This window comes from Lynx canadensis, chromosome D1 (genome assembly GCF_007474595.2).
Source record: "Lynx canadensis isolate LIC74 chromosome D1, mLynCan4.pri.v2, whole genome shotgun sequence".
NCBI classification, from domain to species: domain Eukaryota; kingdom Metazoa; phylum Chordata; class Mammalia; order Carnivora; family Felidae; genus Lynx; species Lynx canadensis.
This window is the reverse complement of record NC_044312.2, coordinates 87,933,880-87,952,850: the sequence shown is the minus strand read 5'-3', so window position 1 is coordinate 87,952,850 and position 18,971 is coordinate 87,933,880. Positions and strand designations below refer to the sequence as shown.

General features: G+C 44.7%; 1 protein-coding gene across 1 annotated transcript in view; it reads right to left on the bottom strand.

The window, feature by feature from the left end:
- Positions 1-18,971, bottom strand: part of KIAA1549L (KIAA1549 like) — a 118,660-nt gene that overhangs the window by 35,103 nt on the left and 64,586 nt on the right. Inside the window, exons 14-15 of the mRNA XM_030333177.1 lie at positions 16,428-16,645; positions 9,658-9,787 (exon numbers count right to left, since the gene is read on the bottom strand). Of these exons, the coding sequence (XP_030189037.1) occupies positions 9,658-9,787; positions 16,428-16,645 (348 nt within the window). The remainder of the gene's footprint in view (positions 1-9,657; positions 9,788-16,427; positions 16,646-18,971) is intronic.

The following is an 18,971-nucleotide window of genomic DNA, read 5'->3' as shown; positions in this document are numbered from 1 at the left end:
TCTAAATAAATAATAAAAAAAAAACATTAAAAAAAAAAAAGAGTTGGATGCTCAACCCACTGAGCCACCCAGGTGCCCTACAAATGGAATTTTTAAAAGTCTCAGCAAAACTGCAAATTTCACTGAAAGTTCCAACCCCCTTAATCACAAGGTTGGCTCTACAGACAACCAGCCCCCATCCTTAGGTGCTTTCCAAGTCACCTCATTAACATAAGAAAAGACACCTTAATCTTCTCATCACTTGGGAAATCCCAAGGGTTTTTGGAGCTCTGTGCCAGGAATAGTGGACGAAAACCAAACATATATTTCTTTTCATAAATCACAATATCACAATGTGTGATAAAATTCATAGCAGTCCTGAGATGTCCAAAGTGCTAGAATGGAAAAGAACCAAAACATAGTCTCCGTCTCTCCCTCCTGGAATGTGTTAGCCATAGTTAGAACAGCCAATGTTCACTGTATGTTTTCTATGTGCTTTATCTGCATTAACTCATTTAATTCTTACAACAAACAGCTCTGTAAGGCAGGTGCCATTCGTATCCCCATTTTATAGATGAGAACACTTAAGAATGGCTTCTCTCATGGGAGCTACTTCACTGTGCACTTTTGAGGGGAGCCATCACTTGTTTTTCCTCATCTTCCTAGCGGAGCTAGTGCTGCAGGCAGCGAGGAGACAGTAGATCAGTTTTGAAAGTCCACACCCATGGACATCCCATGACAAAACAGGCGCTCCCACCGCCCACACAGATCTGCTCTTTCTCCTTTCGGGTCTGTCTTGAAAAAGCCAGACAGGATCCAAAAAAATCCCCCTTTCTCCTTCTCTGCCCCTAAAACACAACTTCTTGCCATAGCTAAGACTTCCTGAGCCCATGAGGAACAGTGGCCATTGGCTTTTCACCGCTCTCATCTTTCTCTTTATGGAGGGCCTACCGAAGAAGAGAAGATTGAGACTAGAGGGACCGGTGATGTAGAGGGTGACACTGGTGTTGCTCCTTAAGAGGCCCAATTACCAATGTTCCTCAAGAAGCAGATACTGCGATGGCCTCAGCACCCATCCACTCCTCTCCCCATGTCTCAGCCAAGTGGTCTGGGGGAGGGGAGGACTAGCCTACCCCAGGTCTTATGGTAAGGTCTGACTGAGTTAAATCAATCAGCGTTAGGTCTCCTATCGATACGGGGGTGGGCACTTGACCTTCAGAGGCTCAGTTATAGTAAAACCCACTTTGTTTCATGGCTGGAAAAAAGAAATTCTCTCTTTCAATGGTCAACAGAGTATGTAGCTATGGGGCCAAGGCTGCTGTAGCCACTTTCTAGTAGAGCCAACCTATGGATGAATCCAACACATAAGGAGGACAGCGCAGCATAATGTGAAGAAATACAACTGGAGCCCCAATCAGACCAAGCCTGGATTTATTGTACTCAGTACATTCCTTTCATGATTTAAGACCATTTGATTCAAGTCGGGTTTTCTGTCATTTTAGCCAAAGCATCCTAACTGATAACCACTATTTACACTGAACTTCAAACAGTAACATACATTCATCTACACTTTTGATAAGCCAGTCAAATCAAATGTTTATATGACTCAGAGTTATAAATCTGCCCCATATTTTCAAGTCTCAGCTTGGGAGTCACCACTTGGGGTTGACACAATTGTTTGTTCATTTGCTCAACAAATAGAGGCACTGCATTTACTATGTGCTCGTTCCTATTCTGAGTGCTGAGGTTTCCAGGATGAATAAAACATGATTCCTGTCCTTGAGGAGTCAAATGGAGGAAACAACACAAGTAAATTGACAGACGGAAGACAAGGAATAAGGGCTTTAATGAAGGTGAGTCCCAGGTGCTTCTGGAACACAGAGGACAGACACCTAAGTCAGACCCATAGGTATGGGGTCAAGGAAAAGATTTTGGGGGAGAAAATGTTCTAAGTTCTGCAAGCATTGCCCGAATCACTGGTTCTCAATCCTTAGTGGGTCTGCCCCGAGGGTACAATTTTTTGGAAACATTTTTGGTTGTCACAACTGGGAGGTGCTATGGTAACTAGTGGGTAGAGACCAGCTATGCCGTTAAACATCTCACAATGCACAGGACAGCCCTCCAGACAAAGAGTTACCCAGTCCCCAAATTCAGTAGGGCTGAGACTGTGAAACTTTGGCTGCATGAAGTAGGTGGGAAGAGATGTTTTGAGCAGAGAGATAATCACAGGCAAAGACACAGAGAAGTGAGTCCACATGACAAATGTGGGAAGGGTGTAGAGAGCCCGGAGCTAAGGGTGGATTAGGGAGTGGAGAGCATCAGATAGAAGGGCATGTTCAGAGCAGATGAGTCCCGAGCCAGAAGCTGAGGGTCTAACCTTACCCCTAGAGCTGTGGGAAACTACTAAATAACTTGAAATAAGGGTGTGTGTTTGGGGCACCCAGGTGGCTCAGTCAGTTAAGCGTCCGACTTTGGCTCAGGCCACGATCTCGAGGTTTGTGGGTTCAAGCCCCACGTCGGGCTCTGTGCTGACAGCTCGGAGCCTGGAGCCTGCTTCGGATTCTGTGTCTCCCTCTCTCTCTGCCCCTCCCATGCCTATCCTCTGTCTCTGTCTCTCTCTCAAAAAAATAAACACTAAGAAAAACTTAAAAACAAGTAAGAGCATATGTTTTAGAAGGACTCTTCCGCCAGCTATTTGGTGGCTTCTGCAGTGGTTGGGTACTGCTGTCTGGGTCTGGATCTGCAGAAGCCGTGGCACAGATGGAAACGGACCTCTTCCCATCCAAAGTCACAGCCACAGCCCTATTGCACGTGCTTCCACCTGTCTGCTCTGCTAGTGTGTAAAAGCACCTGGGGCAAAGGCCCAAGTTAATCCATCTTTCTCTTCTCCAGAGACCCCCACACGGGGAGTATGGTGGAATCACTTGTGGGGCTTACATGCTAATGCCAGCAGAGAAAGTAGAAATCAGAGAACGTTAAAAAAAAAAAAAATCAGGGGCGCCTGGGTGGCTCAGTCGGTTGAGCGTCCGACTTCAGCTCAGGTCACGATCTCCCAGCCCGTGAGTTCGAGCCCCGCGTTGGGCTCTGGGCTGATGGCTCAGAGCCTGGAGCCTGCTTCCGATTCTGTGTCTCCCTCTCTCTCTGCCCCTCCCCCGTTCATGCTCTGTGTCTCTCTGTCTCAAAAATAAATAAATGTTAAAAAAAAAAAATTAAAAAAAAATCAAAGAAAGTAAAACCTTTGAAAGGCCCTTTAATTGTCCACGTGGTACAGCACACATGGCCTGTGTATACAATAGTATAGAGTTATGTGTGAAAAGAAATACATAATCTCTAATGTACAAACAGAATATATGCAAAAGCTAATTTGGGGGCAATATTTAAATTTTCCCCTTTGTCTTTCAGGGTCTACATTGTTGAATTCACAACATGCTGCATTCACAACATGGAGTCTGCATTGTGCTCCATGCTGAGTGTGGAGACTGCTTAAGATTTTCTCTCTCTCTCTCTCTCTCTCTCTCAATCTCTCCCTCTGCCCCTCTTCCCTGCCCACGCTCTCTCGTGCTCTCTCTCTCTCAAATTAAAAAAAAAGAAAAAGAAAATCAGTCTCCCTGATGTTCAATGCACATACGATGCCATGGTTGCCACAGCACTTGGTAAACGTTTGCTAGAACTGAACAGGATTCTCATTAGTCTGCTGGTCTCCAGCTCCTGGAAGGATTTGGGAGCACAGGTGAGCTGAGGAGCACACAGCGCTGGGAGGACCTGGGGTGGAGTGGTTTGTGTCCTATGCTGCTAGGACAGTAGGACTTTTCCTCCAGCTGCTGGGCCAGCGCTCAGCTGTCAACTGGGAACTGCCATTGCTCTCCCTGGGCATCGGCGGGAATCAGCAAGGCCAATTCTCTCATTAGGAATTATCTTTGGCTAAAGAGAGCTGCCTCACCCACGGACACCCAATGGCTGGTCAGTGCCAGGGTACAAGAGCCCAGATGCTTCATCCGCACTTGGAACAACTCTGCGGGGCCGTGTGAGGTTAGCTGAGGCCTTGTAGCATCTGTACCACAGCCCGACTTTTAACTCTGCCTAATCCTGCTTCATTCCCTTTCCTTACGGGTGTCCATACCTAGAGCACGCTGGGGACCCTGGCCTGCCATAAGAGACTATGAGGTCTCAGAGTCCAGGAGCAGCGGGATGGGCAGGTGGGCATCAGGAGCAGCAGCAGTAGTGTTCGGAGCTCAGGGAATCAGAGACAATGAGCAAGCAGATGGCACCTGCGTGCTTACAACAGAGAGGAAGTTGCCTGTCTCCTGCCCAGTGGGAAACTGCCTGCATGGTAGGGAAGTCCTGGGCCTGGAGGGGGGCCTGGCTCCAAGTGAGGTCACAGGGCCATCCTGAAACCTGGCCCAGTCCTTTCCAAAGCTGCCAACGAGAATCTACTTCTTGCTCCCCACTTGCAAAGTGGCCTCCATGTTTGTGGGGTTAGCAAGTATCTGGACAGCCACCAGCCCGGTGAGATCTGGACTACAGCAAAATGCCCCCTTCACCACCAAACACCTCCACTGCTTTGCCTTGGGCTCAATCAGGGAGACTGATTTTCTTTTTCTATTTTTTTAATTTGAGAGAGAGAGTGAGCACGAGAGAGCGTGGGCAGGGAAGAGGGGCAGAGGGAGAGATTGAGAGAGAGAGAGAGAGAAAATCTTAAGCACGTTCCACACTCAGCATGGAGCCCAATGCAGGCAGGCCTCGATCCCACAACCCTGGGATGGTGACCTGAGCCAAAATCAAGAGTCAGATGCGCAACCAATTGAGCTGCCTAAGCACCCTCTGGGGGACTGGTTTCTTATTATCTTTAGGATCAAAAGCCCCCCGATAAAATATAATATGGCATAAATTAACTTGAGACAATGTATCAAGCCAGGCTTATTAACAGCTTAAGCTAGTTGGCAGAGGTAGGAGAAAGAGATTAAAGGCTGATTTGGGAGGACACAGGTAAGACAGTCCCAGCTTGGATGCGGAGAGGGCGATGGCGGTGAGGGTGGGGTCGACACGAGAGCACCCAGTTCAGAGCATAACAAACAAAATGCTCAAATCCACCCATTTGCCTCCCGATGAAACCAAGAGTTGGCCACCCCTTAACTGGGAACACCAAGCAGCACTAGTCTCCTTGGTTTCTGACCATCATCCCAAAGCCATAAGATGCTGGCGATGTGCTGGGGAGTGAGGAGGAGAGGCTTCCATTAATAATATAGGATTGACAAATTTCCCTAGAAGGCCTCAGACTTGCTACGAACTGTTACAGGCAGTCGGGGCTTTCCAGATCATATTTCATTCCTCTGCAGATGGAACCCATCAAAACAACCGCTCTGATTCTTTGGCCTCCTTTCTTTCTAGTAACCACCGTTCACCTGACACAAAGGGAGCTGGTTGCCCTGTGAGCTGAGAGACGCCAGCAAATAAAAGCCCTATTACACACGACACAGCACACCCACGCCTTCAGCCAGAGGCTGGGGACTAAGCTCTGAGTGATGCTTTCATCTTCCCCTTGGCCAAACGTGCCTCCACTGGTCTCCCCACCGCTCCCCAAATATTGCTCTGGCTGGTAATTCTCATCGCATCTCTCACTTGTGGGGATGGCGGCCAGCATTCCACAACCTCCTTGCCGCGGGTGCTCCTCCAGTGCCAGGCTGACAGGCCCATGCTCGCTTGGGGCCCTGTCCGCGGCGGTGGCTATGCAGGACACGGGGTTCTGTCAGTGAGGTACACTGATGTGCAGGCTGGGCCGAGGAAATGAGCCAGAGCCCGTCTTTCTGCTCCCTGGTTGTCCCAGGGCAGACCACCTCCCCACCGTCCTGCTGGGGGCAGAGGCAGCCGGCCCTGGTCAGGGCCAGCCCTGGGGTTCTGTTCTCAGTCTCTCCCAGAACACACTGCCAGCTCTCCAAAGGTTTTGTGAGCGCCTAACTCCGCACAGTCATTTTTGGCCTATTCCAATGGCTTGATGTTTTCTGTTTTCTGCAGCAGAATCTTGCCTGATATTGTACCTCTTATTATAGATTTACATGTACTTCTCAATTGCAAAGCCATCTGGCTGTCACTAACATTTCCACACATTTCCTTGGAGAACACCCCTGGAATGACTGGTGGCTGCGCCCTGACAGCAGAACCTTCAACACCACCTCTTCTGAGAGGCATCAGTGGACCAGTCATCCTCAACATTTTCAAACCCTTCAGCCACATTTTAGGGTTTACCATGAAGGCTCTCTGAGGACCACCAGGGTGTGGAGCTTGGGCAAGGTGCTGGAGAGAAACCTGAGGAGAAGGAGGTCTCTGCTTCTGAGAGGTGGGCATTCATTTTCAAAGTTATAGTTCAAACGTTCTGTTCCAGAGTCTCCCTCATTGCCAAGGCACATGTATACCTGACCCCATTTCTGTCACATTTTTTAAAACTCCAAACACAAATCAAGGTTGAGGATGTGTATTTTTATGTCAGGGGGAACAATATGATTATTCCTTGTCCTTTGGAAGCAAAGGTTGATTCCTCAACCACATAAAGGGATTACTAATTTGGCTGACATAGGGAAGATCACTTGGGTCTTTATTCTACCTGATCATTCACATTTGGGGCATTTTCTTTTCCCTCCTCATCACCTCGTTATTTTCTCCATGACTTGCATTCAGAAAATAACATTTAGAAAAATACTTTGAAACAGATGCATTTTTGCTTTTAAATATTAAGGTGACTTTTTTTTCTACCTGCTTTATGCACTGGGAGGAATTCATTTCAATGCCAAAGTTAGTTTAAAGATATGGTCTGGCCTTTTAGCAGTGATCAGTTTGGGACATCTTTCTAAAATTATGCATTTTGTCTAATGGGGTTTAGAAAATTACTCCTAGAAAATTACTACCCAAGTGAGCCACAGTGACTGCCAGGAGTGTGTTGCATCCCTTAGCTGTTAGGGGGGACAAAGAGGTTAAGAATTGTTGAAGCAAAACATAGAGATTCCCAAAGCCCTTGGAGTTGATTGTCTCTTGTGCAGGCCCCAACACATCCTGCTCTATGGAAACATTTTGAAACAATCCAGGCTGCCATCAGTCCCGGGGCTCAGATTTGCCTGTGTTGCGAGTGTGTGTGTTTGCTTATTTATTTATTTACTAATTTATTTTTACACCCAGGCTTTCTTGTTGGGATTCTAACATAGTCAGCTTTGGAGAAATTAAATCAATCTCCCACTGCTTCTGTTTCTATCATGTCAAGGAGCCAGTCCCCCTGGTGTTCCCTAATCTGGCAGAAATGACTGGAAATCTTGGCCTGGCTTCAAGATCCCCAGACCCAGTAGGAAGAAGGACATGCTTCCAACTGAATGACCTGTTCACTGCTGGGCTAATGGGTTCTTTTGTCAGGAGTGCCCTGGCATTTTTGGAAAATCAAGTTGAGAAAAGCTATGACTGTCTTCTTTTCCTACTTTATCAGCCGGGCTATTGTTTGCTGGTATGAGTTATCCATGCAAGGATTCTTATGAAACCTGACATCCAGCCTCTTGGTGAGATCAGAGACACAGGATACGTATTACGTCATGTGAAGGCAGATAGATAGTGTGGTGGGTTTATATGGAAGTCCTACTGCACAGCGGTTAAGAGGATGGGCTCTGGGAGTTGGGGAGACAAATGATGCAACTGTTCTGTGCCGGGGTTTCCTCATCTGTACAATGGGTGCAGGGAGGGTTCCTACCTCACTGGCGTCTGTACAAATTCAATTAGATAATTCACATAAAAAGACTAGAATAGAGGCTGGTCTATTGTGTGCAGTCAATAAATGAGAGGTGCTTTTCGTGTGATCAGAGCAAAAGGCACAGGAGGAGAAACAGGAAGCAAACTGCATTCTTACAGACAACAGTCTAAATTCTTAAAATTGGTCCCTTGGTGATCGTTTTGTCTTAAGGAAACTTATCTTTGCTTATGCTTTTGAGATGATATGCAATTCTCAAGACATGTATATTTAAGAAAAATCGATGAGAATGAAGAGGGCTTCCCTGAAAGCCATCTATAATTGGAATATTTATACAAGTGTGAGGGGTGAGCAACCTCTTTTTAAATATCATCTCCTTCCTTCTGTTGTTGTAAGTCATGTACTAACGTGGCGGTCTAAAAGTATGAAGTCAGCACGGCAAGTCATGGCATATAGCAGTTAAACAACAACAACAACTGCACTGTCCTCTTTTCAAGACTAGTAGGCAAATCTCTGCCCTATTTCCCCAAACTGTAAAAATGTCTGTGCCTAGACTCTCACAAGATGCCTATTTATTTCCAATCTTGAAATATGTTTAAGAATCCTATCATACCTCAGGAATGCCCGAGCAAAAGGAGTCCCTGAAACTATAAGCATGTAGGAAAGATATTCACTGTTCGTAGGGAGAGATTAGCTGGAAAACTCAAATACCTGATTTTTAACCACTGGCTGATTATCAAATTGTTGGCCGAGTTTGGAATAAAAAATATTTTTATGAGGAGAAAAATCAATGTTGGAAAATTTCACCTGGAGGAAAAGAAAAGATTTGCCCAAAGCATCTGCAATTTTATAAAATTAACTATGAATTTGTTTTATACAAAAAAGAAAAACAGAAATAAAAGATTATTACCACTAACACAAATGTCAAGTTTGAATGTAAGGTAACCAGAAATTCAAATTAGGCAGAATATTTGTTTTTAATGGAATCACTAAAATCCCACTTAAAGATTTTGTGGCACCTAAATCCCACCTAAAGATTTAGTGGCAAACAATGGCCAATCCTGAGGGGGGAAAAATCTTTTGGTATTCAAATCAGCATGGTATATTTAAGAAATCGAGTGACATTTGCAAATCACAATCTCACAGATGATAACAAAACTGTATCCAGACATTTTTGAATCATAACTCTTGATACAAAAAAAACCTTATTTGTAATTAGAGAAATATTTTAGGAGAATGGGAAAGAAACCTTTTTCATAAAACCTAAGAGTAGATTTAAGGCCATCTGAAATCCTGGGGTAGGGTGAAGCATTCCTGAATGCCTCCACCAGAGTCGCATTCATGTATGCTCAGGGGTACAACTACGTTAACAGGATGTGAGCGACTGGATGTGAGGCACCACACTGTAACTCTCATCTGGGAAGTTCGATGGGGTTAGATCAATTTTTTCAGTTTGGAGACATCACTGAACATAAGCATGGGCTTCATCATATGAAATCACCAAATCACTCCGTTGGACATCTCATGGTTTCTATGGCATATTGAGGAGTTATGAAATCAGGAACCAATCCAACTTCTCAACACTGCTATGGATTAAAAGAAGCCTGTGTTCAAATGAATTCTAACTCACAGCCGTGGTTCCTACTGAGTTTTAAGGACAGAGGGGAAAAAATTAAGAACATTTAGAAACACTACTGACTTAAGATCAATACTGTACTATTCATAAAATGGTTGGATTCAGAAATCAGAATCCTTTTAGCCGTAATTTGTTTCTCTGACACATTCCAAGTAGTCTTACTTGCAAAAGAGGTAGTTACGAATAATGAAAGAGAAAACATTTTAGTGCACTTTTAAATTCCACAAATATATAGTGAAGTGAAACATTTTGGGGTGTTCTATCTCCGCTGCTCTTATGGGAAAGCAAAGCCTATAATCACCTTGGCCCAGCAGACACTTACATCGTATCCGCTGTTACGGATTCCACGCCGGGGTCGCTCCCGAGTCACCAGAAGGTCCATCTCCGTTTCCCCAGGACTCGGGCTATTCAGAGACTGCCGGCTTCGGTAGACAGAGTTCTTCATCTGTTGCCTGAAGAAAATCCAACAACTGTTATGATGCAGCAAATGCCCTGACAGATGGAATTCTCCACTGATCCAAACTACAGGCAACCAATGAAGGGTTTGGATTTGCCTTGCAGATCTCAGAATTCATGCTATTTGCTCTCCGACCATCAGAGGCCATAGGAATAGTGGAATAAAAGATTGTTTCTGTTTTTGTTTCTGTTTTCCTAGATGCTATAAGCATTTGACTGAATTGTAAATACTCTTCTAATGGAAACTCGGTAACTATAATCAATTGCAACACTACAACCTCATCTAAAATGCTGCTGATGGCAAGGCCGGGGACTCTCCCTTGACCTGACCCTCCAGGACAGCAAATGCTGGAGAACAAACTTGCTTTTGTTGACTGTTGACTCAGCTAGCCTGCTGTTCTTTTTAATCTTTCTGATTTCACAGGCAGGATTTCATGATGTGTTAATAAATCCTGTGGCTAATGGGCCACTTAATACTGTAAACACTGATAGATTTTCTTTTCTACCTTTCCCCCAGTGGATTCCTTTCTGGTCTGAGGAGCCGTAAACCAAGAGGCAGTTTGGAGCTTATCCATCCATCCATCCATCCATCCATCCATCCATCCAATATTTACCAAATGCCTACCATGTGCTAGGCACTGTGGAAAATGATAAGGATCCACGGTGAGCAAGACAGACATGGCCCTGCTATCCTGGAGCTTACATTCTAATGAGGGAGACAGACAATTCACAATATTTCAGAGGGTGGTAAGTGCTATTAAGAAAAATAATATGCAGGTGCCTGGGTGGCTCAATCATTTAAGTGTCCAACTTTTGGTTTCAGCTCAAGTCATGATCTTGTGGTTTGTGAGTTCGAGCCCTGCATTGGGCTCTGCACTAATTACATAGCCTGCTTGGGATTCTCTCTCTCCCTCTCTCTCTCTGCCCCTCCCCCCATTCGTGCTCTCTCTCTTTCTTTCTCTCAAAATAAATAAACTTAAGAAAAGAAAATAAAAAAAGAAAAAGATGATGTGACAGAGGATGGCTAAAACGGGGGCAACTTAGATAGGATAGAGAGGGGGACAGTTCACCTGAGACCTAAATAGATCCAGACACATGCCAATCCTTCACAGAACATTCCAGGCCCAGGGCATAGCATGTTGAGAGGCTCCCCTCAGCTCCCTCAGGAAATGCATACATTTGTCACCATTGTCTGCTTACACTTGCCATTTGAGGCATCTTTTTGAAGAGGAAGGAACAGGAACACCGTGAGGGTTGTGGCTGCGCTTTTCTTCCTGAAGAGGCAACTCTTACAAGTGGGGAGTGAGGCCCGATGGGGGTAGGCAGTTTCACATGACACTGCTGAGTGACAAAGATGGCTACTGCCCTGTCATCCAACAATCGGTTTCTCCCTGTGAATAACTGGCACTTCAGAGCATCTATTTTCAGGGACTTCCCCAAACACCACCTATTTTATGTCTCCGTTCCAAGATTCTATCCATTCATGGGCTAAAGGTGAAGAGGTCACATTCTTTATTCCCAGTGACTATGCGGGGAGCCAGAAGCCTGGCAGGTATACATATATGTACCTCTTCATGATCACACACCCAGTTAGTGATGGCATGAGAGTCACATGCTATTATTAGTCTAGAATAGCCCTTAGAATTCCCAAGGTGAAACACTACCCTTGCAATTGGCCTAGGGGATAAAATAGACATTATTAGGCCTGCTCGCTAACTATGAGGAACTTACATGTGTTTAGAGAGTCTCTGTGATCTCTGCTTGCCTGATACCCATGTTAACCTTCTTTTGGTGACAGCACTATGATGTTCTCTGGAGGCTATCCTTCCTGTTGTGGTTAGCCTGTGATTCAGGCTGGACAATCAAGCATCACATCCCCATGGCCACAATGATCAGTTAGAGGGTGGTCATGTGAGTTGGTCTAATGAGACTGAGTCTCAGGGCTTTCACCAGAGCAACCAGGAAAGAGGCATTCTCTTGGCATTGAAGTTTCTAAGAGGACAGAATATAAGCCAAAAATTGCTGGCAGCCAGTTTTCCACTATGAGGCAAGAGCCTGAAGAGGAACCAGCTAAGAGTGATGAGAGGGCAAGCCAAAAAGGGGGGACGTTGTATGACCCCTTGGATCCGGTCATGCCTGAAGTCTTGACCTTTCACATTCACTGATGAATTCTCTTTGTATTTAACCAGTTGGTGCTGGGTTGCCATCATTTGCAACCAAAAGAATCCTGACTAATATAGGAGCTTAAACCTAATAGTATAAACTGCCCTGTCGTTATCTGCAATTAGAAGCTTCCTTTAGGAATGGAACACGACCTTGTGATACAGAGTGATTCACACTTTAAGGCAGATCCCAAAGAATTCTCATCCTTGACCTAATTACAAATCACTTTTTAAAAAAGCAGGCTTCACAACTGTACTGAGATTGCCAATTAGCCCATTTAGAAAAGATTTACTAAGAAGGGTGTGTGTGGGGGGGGGGGCAGTAAATACTAGGATTAGCAATTGACATTTAAGTAGGCTGTTTTGGAAGTATTAGAAATACAATAGCGAGACTGTGAGCCCTTTCAAGAACCATGAATGTGGGTGAGTACTTAGACACTGGGGTGCACTCCAGTCTCCTTTTCCATCAAAGACAGTGTTCCATTATGATACCCAGCCTAAAGGCTGCTATTTAACATGGATCTCAACTGAGCAGACCACTAATGTGTGCCTGGTGTGTAAGCAACTACTTAGAAATAAATTAGGCTCTTGGTAGAGGAATTACCTCTCTAATGGAGTTCCATTAGGTACATTCATTTCTTGTTTGTATTTTGCTATATTCTTTAAAAGTTAATACATTTTGAAACTTGCAAAGTTTTTTACCTCTGAAAATACTGCTGCACAGATAGTGATAAATTTTATTTGCATTTTTAGGGTTTTTTTGATCCCACAATAAAGTTTAAGAAAGTAGTTCCCAAACTGTGTTCTGTGGAAACCTAGGGTTCCATAAGGATGGAACGTAAACCAGCGAGGACGAGGAGGAGGCCGAGGCCCTGCTTCCATCAGAGCAGCTCTGTCTTTGTAAGTTATTGCCTTAGGTTGGGTATTCCTGGAAGCAGGCTCTGTGAGGATTTGAGTGCAAATGGTTTACTTGGGAAGAGATTCCAGGAAGCACAAGTTGGGAAGTGGGGAAATGAGACAGAGAATTCTCGGGAAGGAGGTTGATAAAGGGTATGATATACAGCAGATTAGTATTTTGGGCAGCCAGGGCTCAATCTAGAGAATTCTCGGGAAGGAGGTTGATAAAGGGTATGATATACAGCAGATTAGTATTTTGGGCAGCTAGGGCTCAATCTTCCTGGAGAAGCATGGGGCATAGTTGCATTAAAATGTAGGCTTTATTTTATTTAGATAGGGCAAGACCAACAGATCAGGAGGTGACCGCCGTTGAAAAGATAGTTTGTTATACTTACAATTCCAAGGGGATGGGGCATGCCATGGGGCACCACATGGGAAGGCACCAGGATCAGTCACAAGGCAGTAGGAGGTAAAGGCAAGAGACTTTATTGTGGTTTCCTTGGGAAGGCAAGCAGGGTAAATGGGCCGCAGATTGGATTTCTGGAATAATTTCAGCAGCCCCCTGGGACATAGGGGCTGTTCCTGGTTGTGAGGTACCCTGTCCTCAGGTGGTCAGGGCAGGGGGATTGGAGCCCAGAGTGTGACAGCCCTTGGTGAAGGAGGAGGTTGGGGCATGGACTCTGGCTTGTTTGGTTCACATATAAAAGGGGCACCAGCAGGCCAGCCCTTGACAGTCTCTAGGAATTGGCTAGACAGCCCTGGGAGGGGCAGTTTCTCTAAGAGTTGGCAAGATCCCAGAAGTCAAACGGTCAAATACAAAAGCTAGAAAATGTGGTTATCACAACAGTGTGGCTTACACCTCAGAGTTCTCCTGCTGGGGTGTTTACCCATTGGCTCCCATCTGTCATTGACTGAAACTGCTCCAGAGCGCATCAGCTACGTGGCACTTCTGGCGGGGGCTGCTGAGAAAAAGCCCTCAAATCAGAGTCATAGATGCTCACAGGAAGGAGGATGCTGCTGGATGTAGGATGTACCAGAGCAGTGGGGACCATGGGAATCTGTAGCGGGGGGGACTCTGCCAGCATCTGCCTCAGTTACATTACATTCTTTGTGCCTCCGGGTAAGAGTTTATAACATAAAAATGGGGGTGTTCTTCTGACTTTAAAGAAAAAGCTGTGAGGACTCTTTTAAAAGAGGTGGGGATGAGTCAACATTTGGAATCTAAACACTGTCTCTGATTTGATGTAATTTAGGTCTCAGGGTAAAATCCTGGTCACCCCTGGACCGACAATGATTCCCTCACGTGTGCCTTGCAGTGGTGACGTCACTGAGGGCAGAACCTCTGCGGAGCTGAACTGAGAGCACCAATGAACAGGTAACTCCAACCTGTGACAACAGACACCACACACGAGGAGCAGCCTCTCGAGTCAACGACAGAGTGTGACAAGAATACCACCTCAGGGGGGTGCCTGCGTGGCTCCGTTGGTTAAGTGTCTGACTCTTGATTTCAGCTCAGGTCGTGATCTCACGGTTCCCAAGATCAAGCCCCTGTGTGGGGCTCTGCCCTGACAGCGCAGAGCCTGTTTGGGATTCTCTCTCTCTCCCTCTCTCTCTCAAAATAAATAAACTTAAAAAAGAAGAAGAAGAAGAAGAAGAAGGAGAAGAAGAAGAAGAAGAAGAAGAAAAGAGTAACACCTCAGAGCTTACCAAGTCACTGCCACTCTCTTTGTCTCTGTTAATCCTTCCCTTCCCATTCCCATCCCTTATTTGTCCCCTCTCCATTCCTAACCCACCTCACCCAATTTGGGATCTTCCATATTTCCCCTTCATAATGTTAAAAAAATTTTTAAACATTATTTTGAGAGTCGTTCAATCCCTTCTTCAACAGACATTTATGGAGAATGGAATACATGCTGACAGCATCAGCAGGCCATCGAAGGGCCTTGAGAATCTGGCCTGAGCTTTTGCTGAGCAGTGGGGATGCAGGTCTATGGCAATGAAGTTGTGTCCACTCTCCTTATAAAAAGCTTCAACTGAAATACTTTATGTATTTCCCAAATACCTTCCAAGCTAAGTTCCTTGTATTTGCACATGACTCTTGATTCTTTTCCCAAGTGGCAGCAGAAAACCCGGGAAAAGCAACTCTCTGCCCCGGTCTGTAGAAGACCCCTGACTAAAAAGTCCTCAAGTGCGGCTTACAAGCTGAAGAAGCCACCAGCCTTCCTATAAAATCTATACCCTTCTTCCCTCCTTTCTACAGTTATCAACACGGTGACACATACATGTTGTATCACAATACACGTGAGCCCCATCAAAGTGTGATTTTTACATCAACAGCTGATCAGACCCACCAAGTCTAATTAGAAGCATGGTAAATGAATTCTTTCTTTCCTTCACTATAAATAAATGATATCAATTCTGCTAATAAAATTGGGCCCCTCCTCCCACCTTGATCTTGTGATCCCATCTGAGCCTGTCATATAGTCACGTGTGCTTTTAACAAATACCCACTCAGGGCGGGAGCTGTCGTGTCTCACCCGGTTTGTGGAGGGTGGATCTGCCAAGGCTGTGTATGGCGTGGATCGGAGAGCTGGCATGCCCAAAGCCAAGGGGCTGTTGCCAAGGAGAATGTATATTTGAAAGGGATGGTCTCAAACCATGAAAATGCTTCCGAGGAGGTGCTTTAGGATGGGGAGGAAAGAAGAAAGATGTTTAGCTTTGCTAAACCAGTAGGTGAGGTCGCTCACTCTTTGCTTAGTGAGCAACAAAGCTTGGGAAGATGTCAATCCAAACCGCTGGGCCTCACCCTCCCTCTGAGGCCAGGTCCCCCTTTTAGGCTGTTATATCACCTCACATTGCAAACACCCTCTGCACTTACCAGTAACAAACTTCTGGGGGTAGCTATCTTTTTGTCCCATCAGACTTTAAGTTCCACAAAAGCAATGACTGGGCTGTCTTGTCTACCATAAAATGCTAAATGAGTGGAATGAACGAATGAATGAATGAATGAATGAGAAAAAGCCTACATGGCCACGAGAGTATTCAGCAGCTTGCAGGGTGCCCAGTACAGAGTAGGTAATGATAAATGTCAAATAAATGAACAAATCTATGAATTAAAGAGATGAACTCAGCACAGAGCTCTGAGTAGGTATGTGGTAAGTATTTACTGATGCTGAATGAAAAGGTGGGGCATAAAATTTGCTTTTCTTACACAAGAGCCAATAATTAATTGAAAAATACAATGTCCTTTGATCTGGAAGTTGCATAACCAGGAGTGTGATAATTATATCTTTACCCATCTCTGAAACAGCTACTGGTTTGGAAATATTATTAAGCTAAAGGACAATTACGGTTGTTTGCCCAAGTATTTTTTTTTTTAATGGCTTCAATTTTATTCTTTTCTAAACTCATTATGGAGTACTGGCTTGCACAGACTAGCATGGTCCAGATCAGCAGCCAGCAATGATCACAGTCCTAAGGACAGATCAAGAGACCAGAGCTGTATTACCCAAGGCACCCTCTGCCCTCATCCCACTAACGGTCCTGGGACCATCAGAGAAACCCGTAGACACTGCACCTGTTTTTAGACTCAGCAAATGGAGCACACAGTTCTGGGTCTGGATCCAAAACGTGCTCGATTTCCTTTGGGGTTTTCTCATACATCTTTTTTCTTTCTGTCTGAGCCTTGTTTGTCTCCACCGGTGGAAAGTCGTAATATCCCTTCCTCTTGGCTTTGAGGCGTAGCTTGTTCCGATAGTGCTCGATGTCTGACTTCTGCTTCAGGGCTTTGTTTACCTGGGGAGAGAGAGTATGTCTCAGGCCCACAGCTGACCAGGCATGGCCAACAGGTGGGAGGTTTTCACCAGGTCACAACTCCTGCAAAAGCTGTCCTAGACTTCACCTCAGGTCCTTGAGCCAGCCAGACCCACCTGTGTCCCATTCCAAGACCAGCCCCCAACAGTGGGCCACAAACAGTGTGGACCCCAACAGTCACCTAAGTCACTTGGACCTTCCATCGGGGGCTTCTTCTCCCTAGCCTACCCAAACCTCCTCAGGTCTTTGTGGTGTAAGGCTGATCCCACCTTAACTCCTTTGGTTCTCCTGTGTGGGAGCTTCTGAGTTGGTGCTCTACTTCTAGCTCCAGCCCCGAGGAACCCAATGACCTCCCCTAGCCATTTAGCTGGTGCCCAGATGGATACAATAGCCAGTTCCTGAAGAGGCTGAGTTAGGATGAACTTAGGGAGAAGGGAGAGCAGACATGCTGTTCCCAAGGTCCTTCCACTCTACCAACCTGCATGTGAGAGCTTATTTTTGTCAATCTGTATCTTTCTTGAGAGATAGGTAGTTCTGAAGCCTTGTATGGCCACTAATGCCAGCCAATTTCTGCTCTACGGGGCAAAGTCAGTCTGGTCACATCAAGAGGAAAATGGCCAACACACCTTCTGACTTGTCAAAGATACCAACAGATGGCTATGTTAAATAAATAACAAATGATGAGGAAGTTACACCCACGAATAAAGCTGAATGATGAAGTCAGCCTGACACCTACTGGATTACATGGAGGACCATCAGTGCTGTTTGTAACCGGACTTGACTATATTAATATAACCATGTATAGTGTTGTTATTATGTTTACTTTAAAATAATCTTTAAAAGAGTTTTCTGTAATGCATAAAGAGATAATTCATCTAGTGGTAAGATACGTATCAACCTACAGGATGAGGCCGAAGGTTCATCAACACACAGCTCCATTTAGATGTTTTGTTTTTACAGCATACTTTTCCTAACTTTTGCAAAGATCTCCCCAACCTGAGCCCTAATGATATTTTTAGGTTGGTCGCATTTCACAGGTCTTAATTGTTCCCTTATTCTGCCTGCCACCAAGAAAACTAAAAGGGAGAAGAAGCTAGTATGACATCCTCTGAGGCAGGAATCCCATTTCTGGAATCTCTCCTTAAGCAACATTCCAAGAGAGCTTCAAAGTCAGGGATGAAAGTTAACATCACCAGTAATCAGTCATGTCAGTATCAAATATTTCCCGATATGATGCTGACAAAAGGGACTATCACCCCCATGGTTATACCAAAAATGCATAACTTCAATCCAATCATTAGAAAACACTGGACAAACCCAGACCGAGAGATATTGTACATGATAACTGGCCAGCACTCTTCAAAAGAGTAATGGTCATGAGACAAAGAATGGTCACAAGGAATGACTGAGGAACCGTTCAGACTGGAGGAGACTAAGGACACAACTAAATGCTATGTGGGATCCTGGACTGGATCCTGGGAACAGGAAAGAGACATTAGCTGGAAAACCAGTGAAATTCAAATTAGGTCTTAGATTAGTCAATCACAGAGTACAAATGTTAATTTTCTGGGTTTGATAATTATTCGGTGGTTATGTAAGATGTTCACACTCGGGGTAGGTAAAGAGCCGGTGGGGCTCTCTGTACTGTCACTGCAACTCTTAGGTAAATCTAAAATTATGTCAGAATAAAGAGATTTTCAAAGTCAAGCATGAAATTGCTCACATATAATAACCGGAACTAAAACTAAAACCAAAAAAAAAAAAAAAAAATACCTGGAAGCTTTGAACAATGGGAGATCACTTTTCCAATCAATGGTATACCTACTTAACTAAGTCATTAACAGTAACCATCCCAAAGACCATAGCAACACCACAAATGTTTAAGATACAAGATATAAAGTTGTCTCTATGAGATTCTAAAATATACATGAGTTTGATCAAAAGTTTGAGGAGGAGGTAGAGAAAATGAAAACAGGATATGGTAGGGTAGTGAGATTACAGTGATTTTTCTTTTTTCTTCTGAACATTCTATGTGGTTGTTATGTTTTCTTTAAAATAATGTTTAAAAGAATTACCTATAATTCATAAAAGGAAAATTTATGGCTTTGGGGTTGTGGTTTCTTCACTGAAACAAGCCAACCATAAGAGAAAAAGGAAGAAAATTATAAGACCATCTGCCTTAAATGCCACAAGGCAGCAAATTACAGGAATCAGTTCAGGCCTCTTTTCCAGTCCAAATGCCAGCAAGGTCCATTCCTTTAGCTACCACAATGTAACAAGTATCCATTTCTGGGTAGGCAAAATGCTC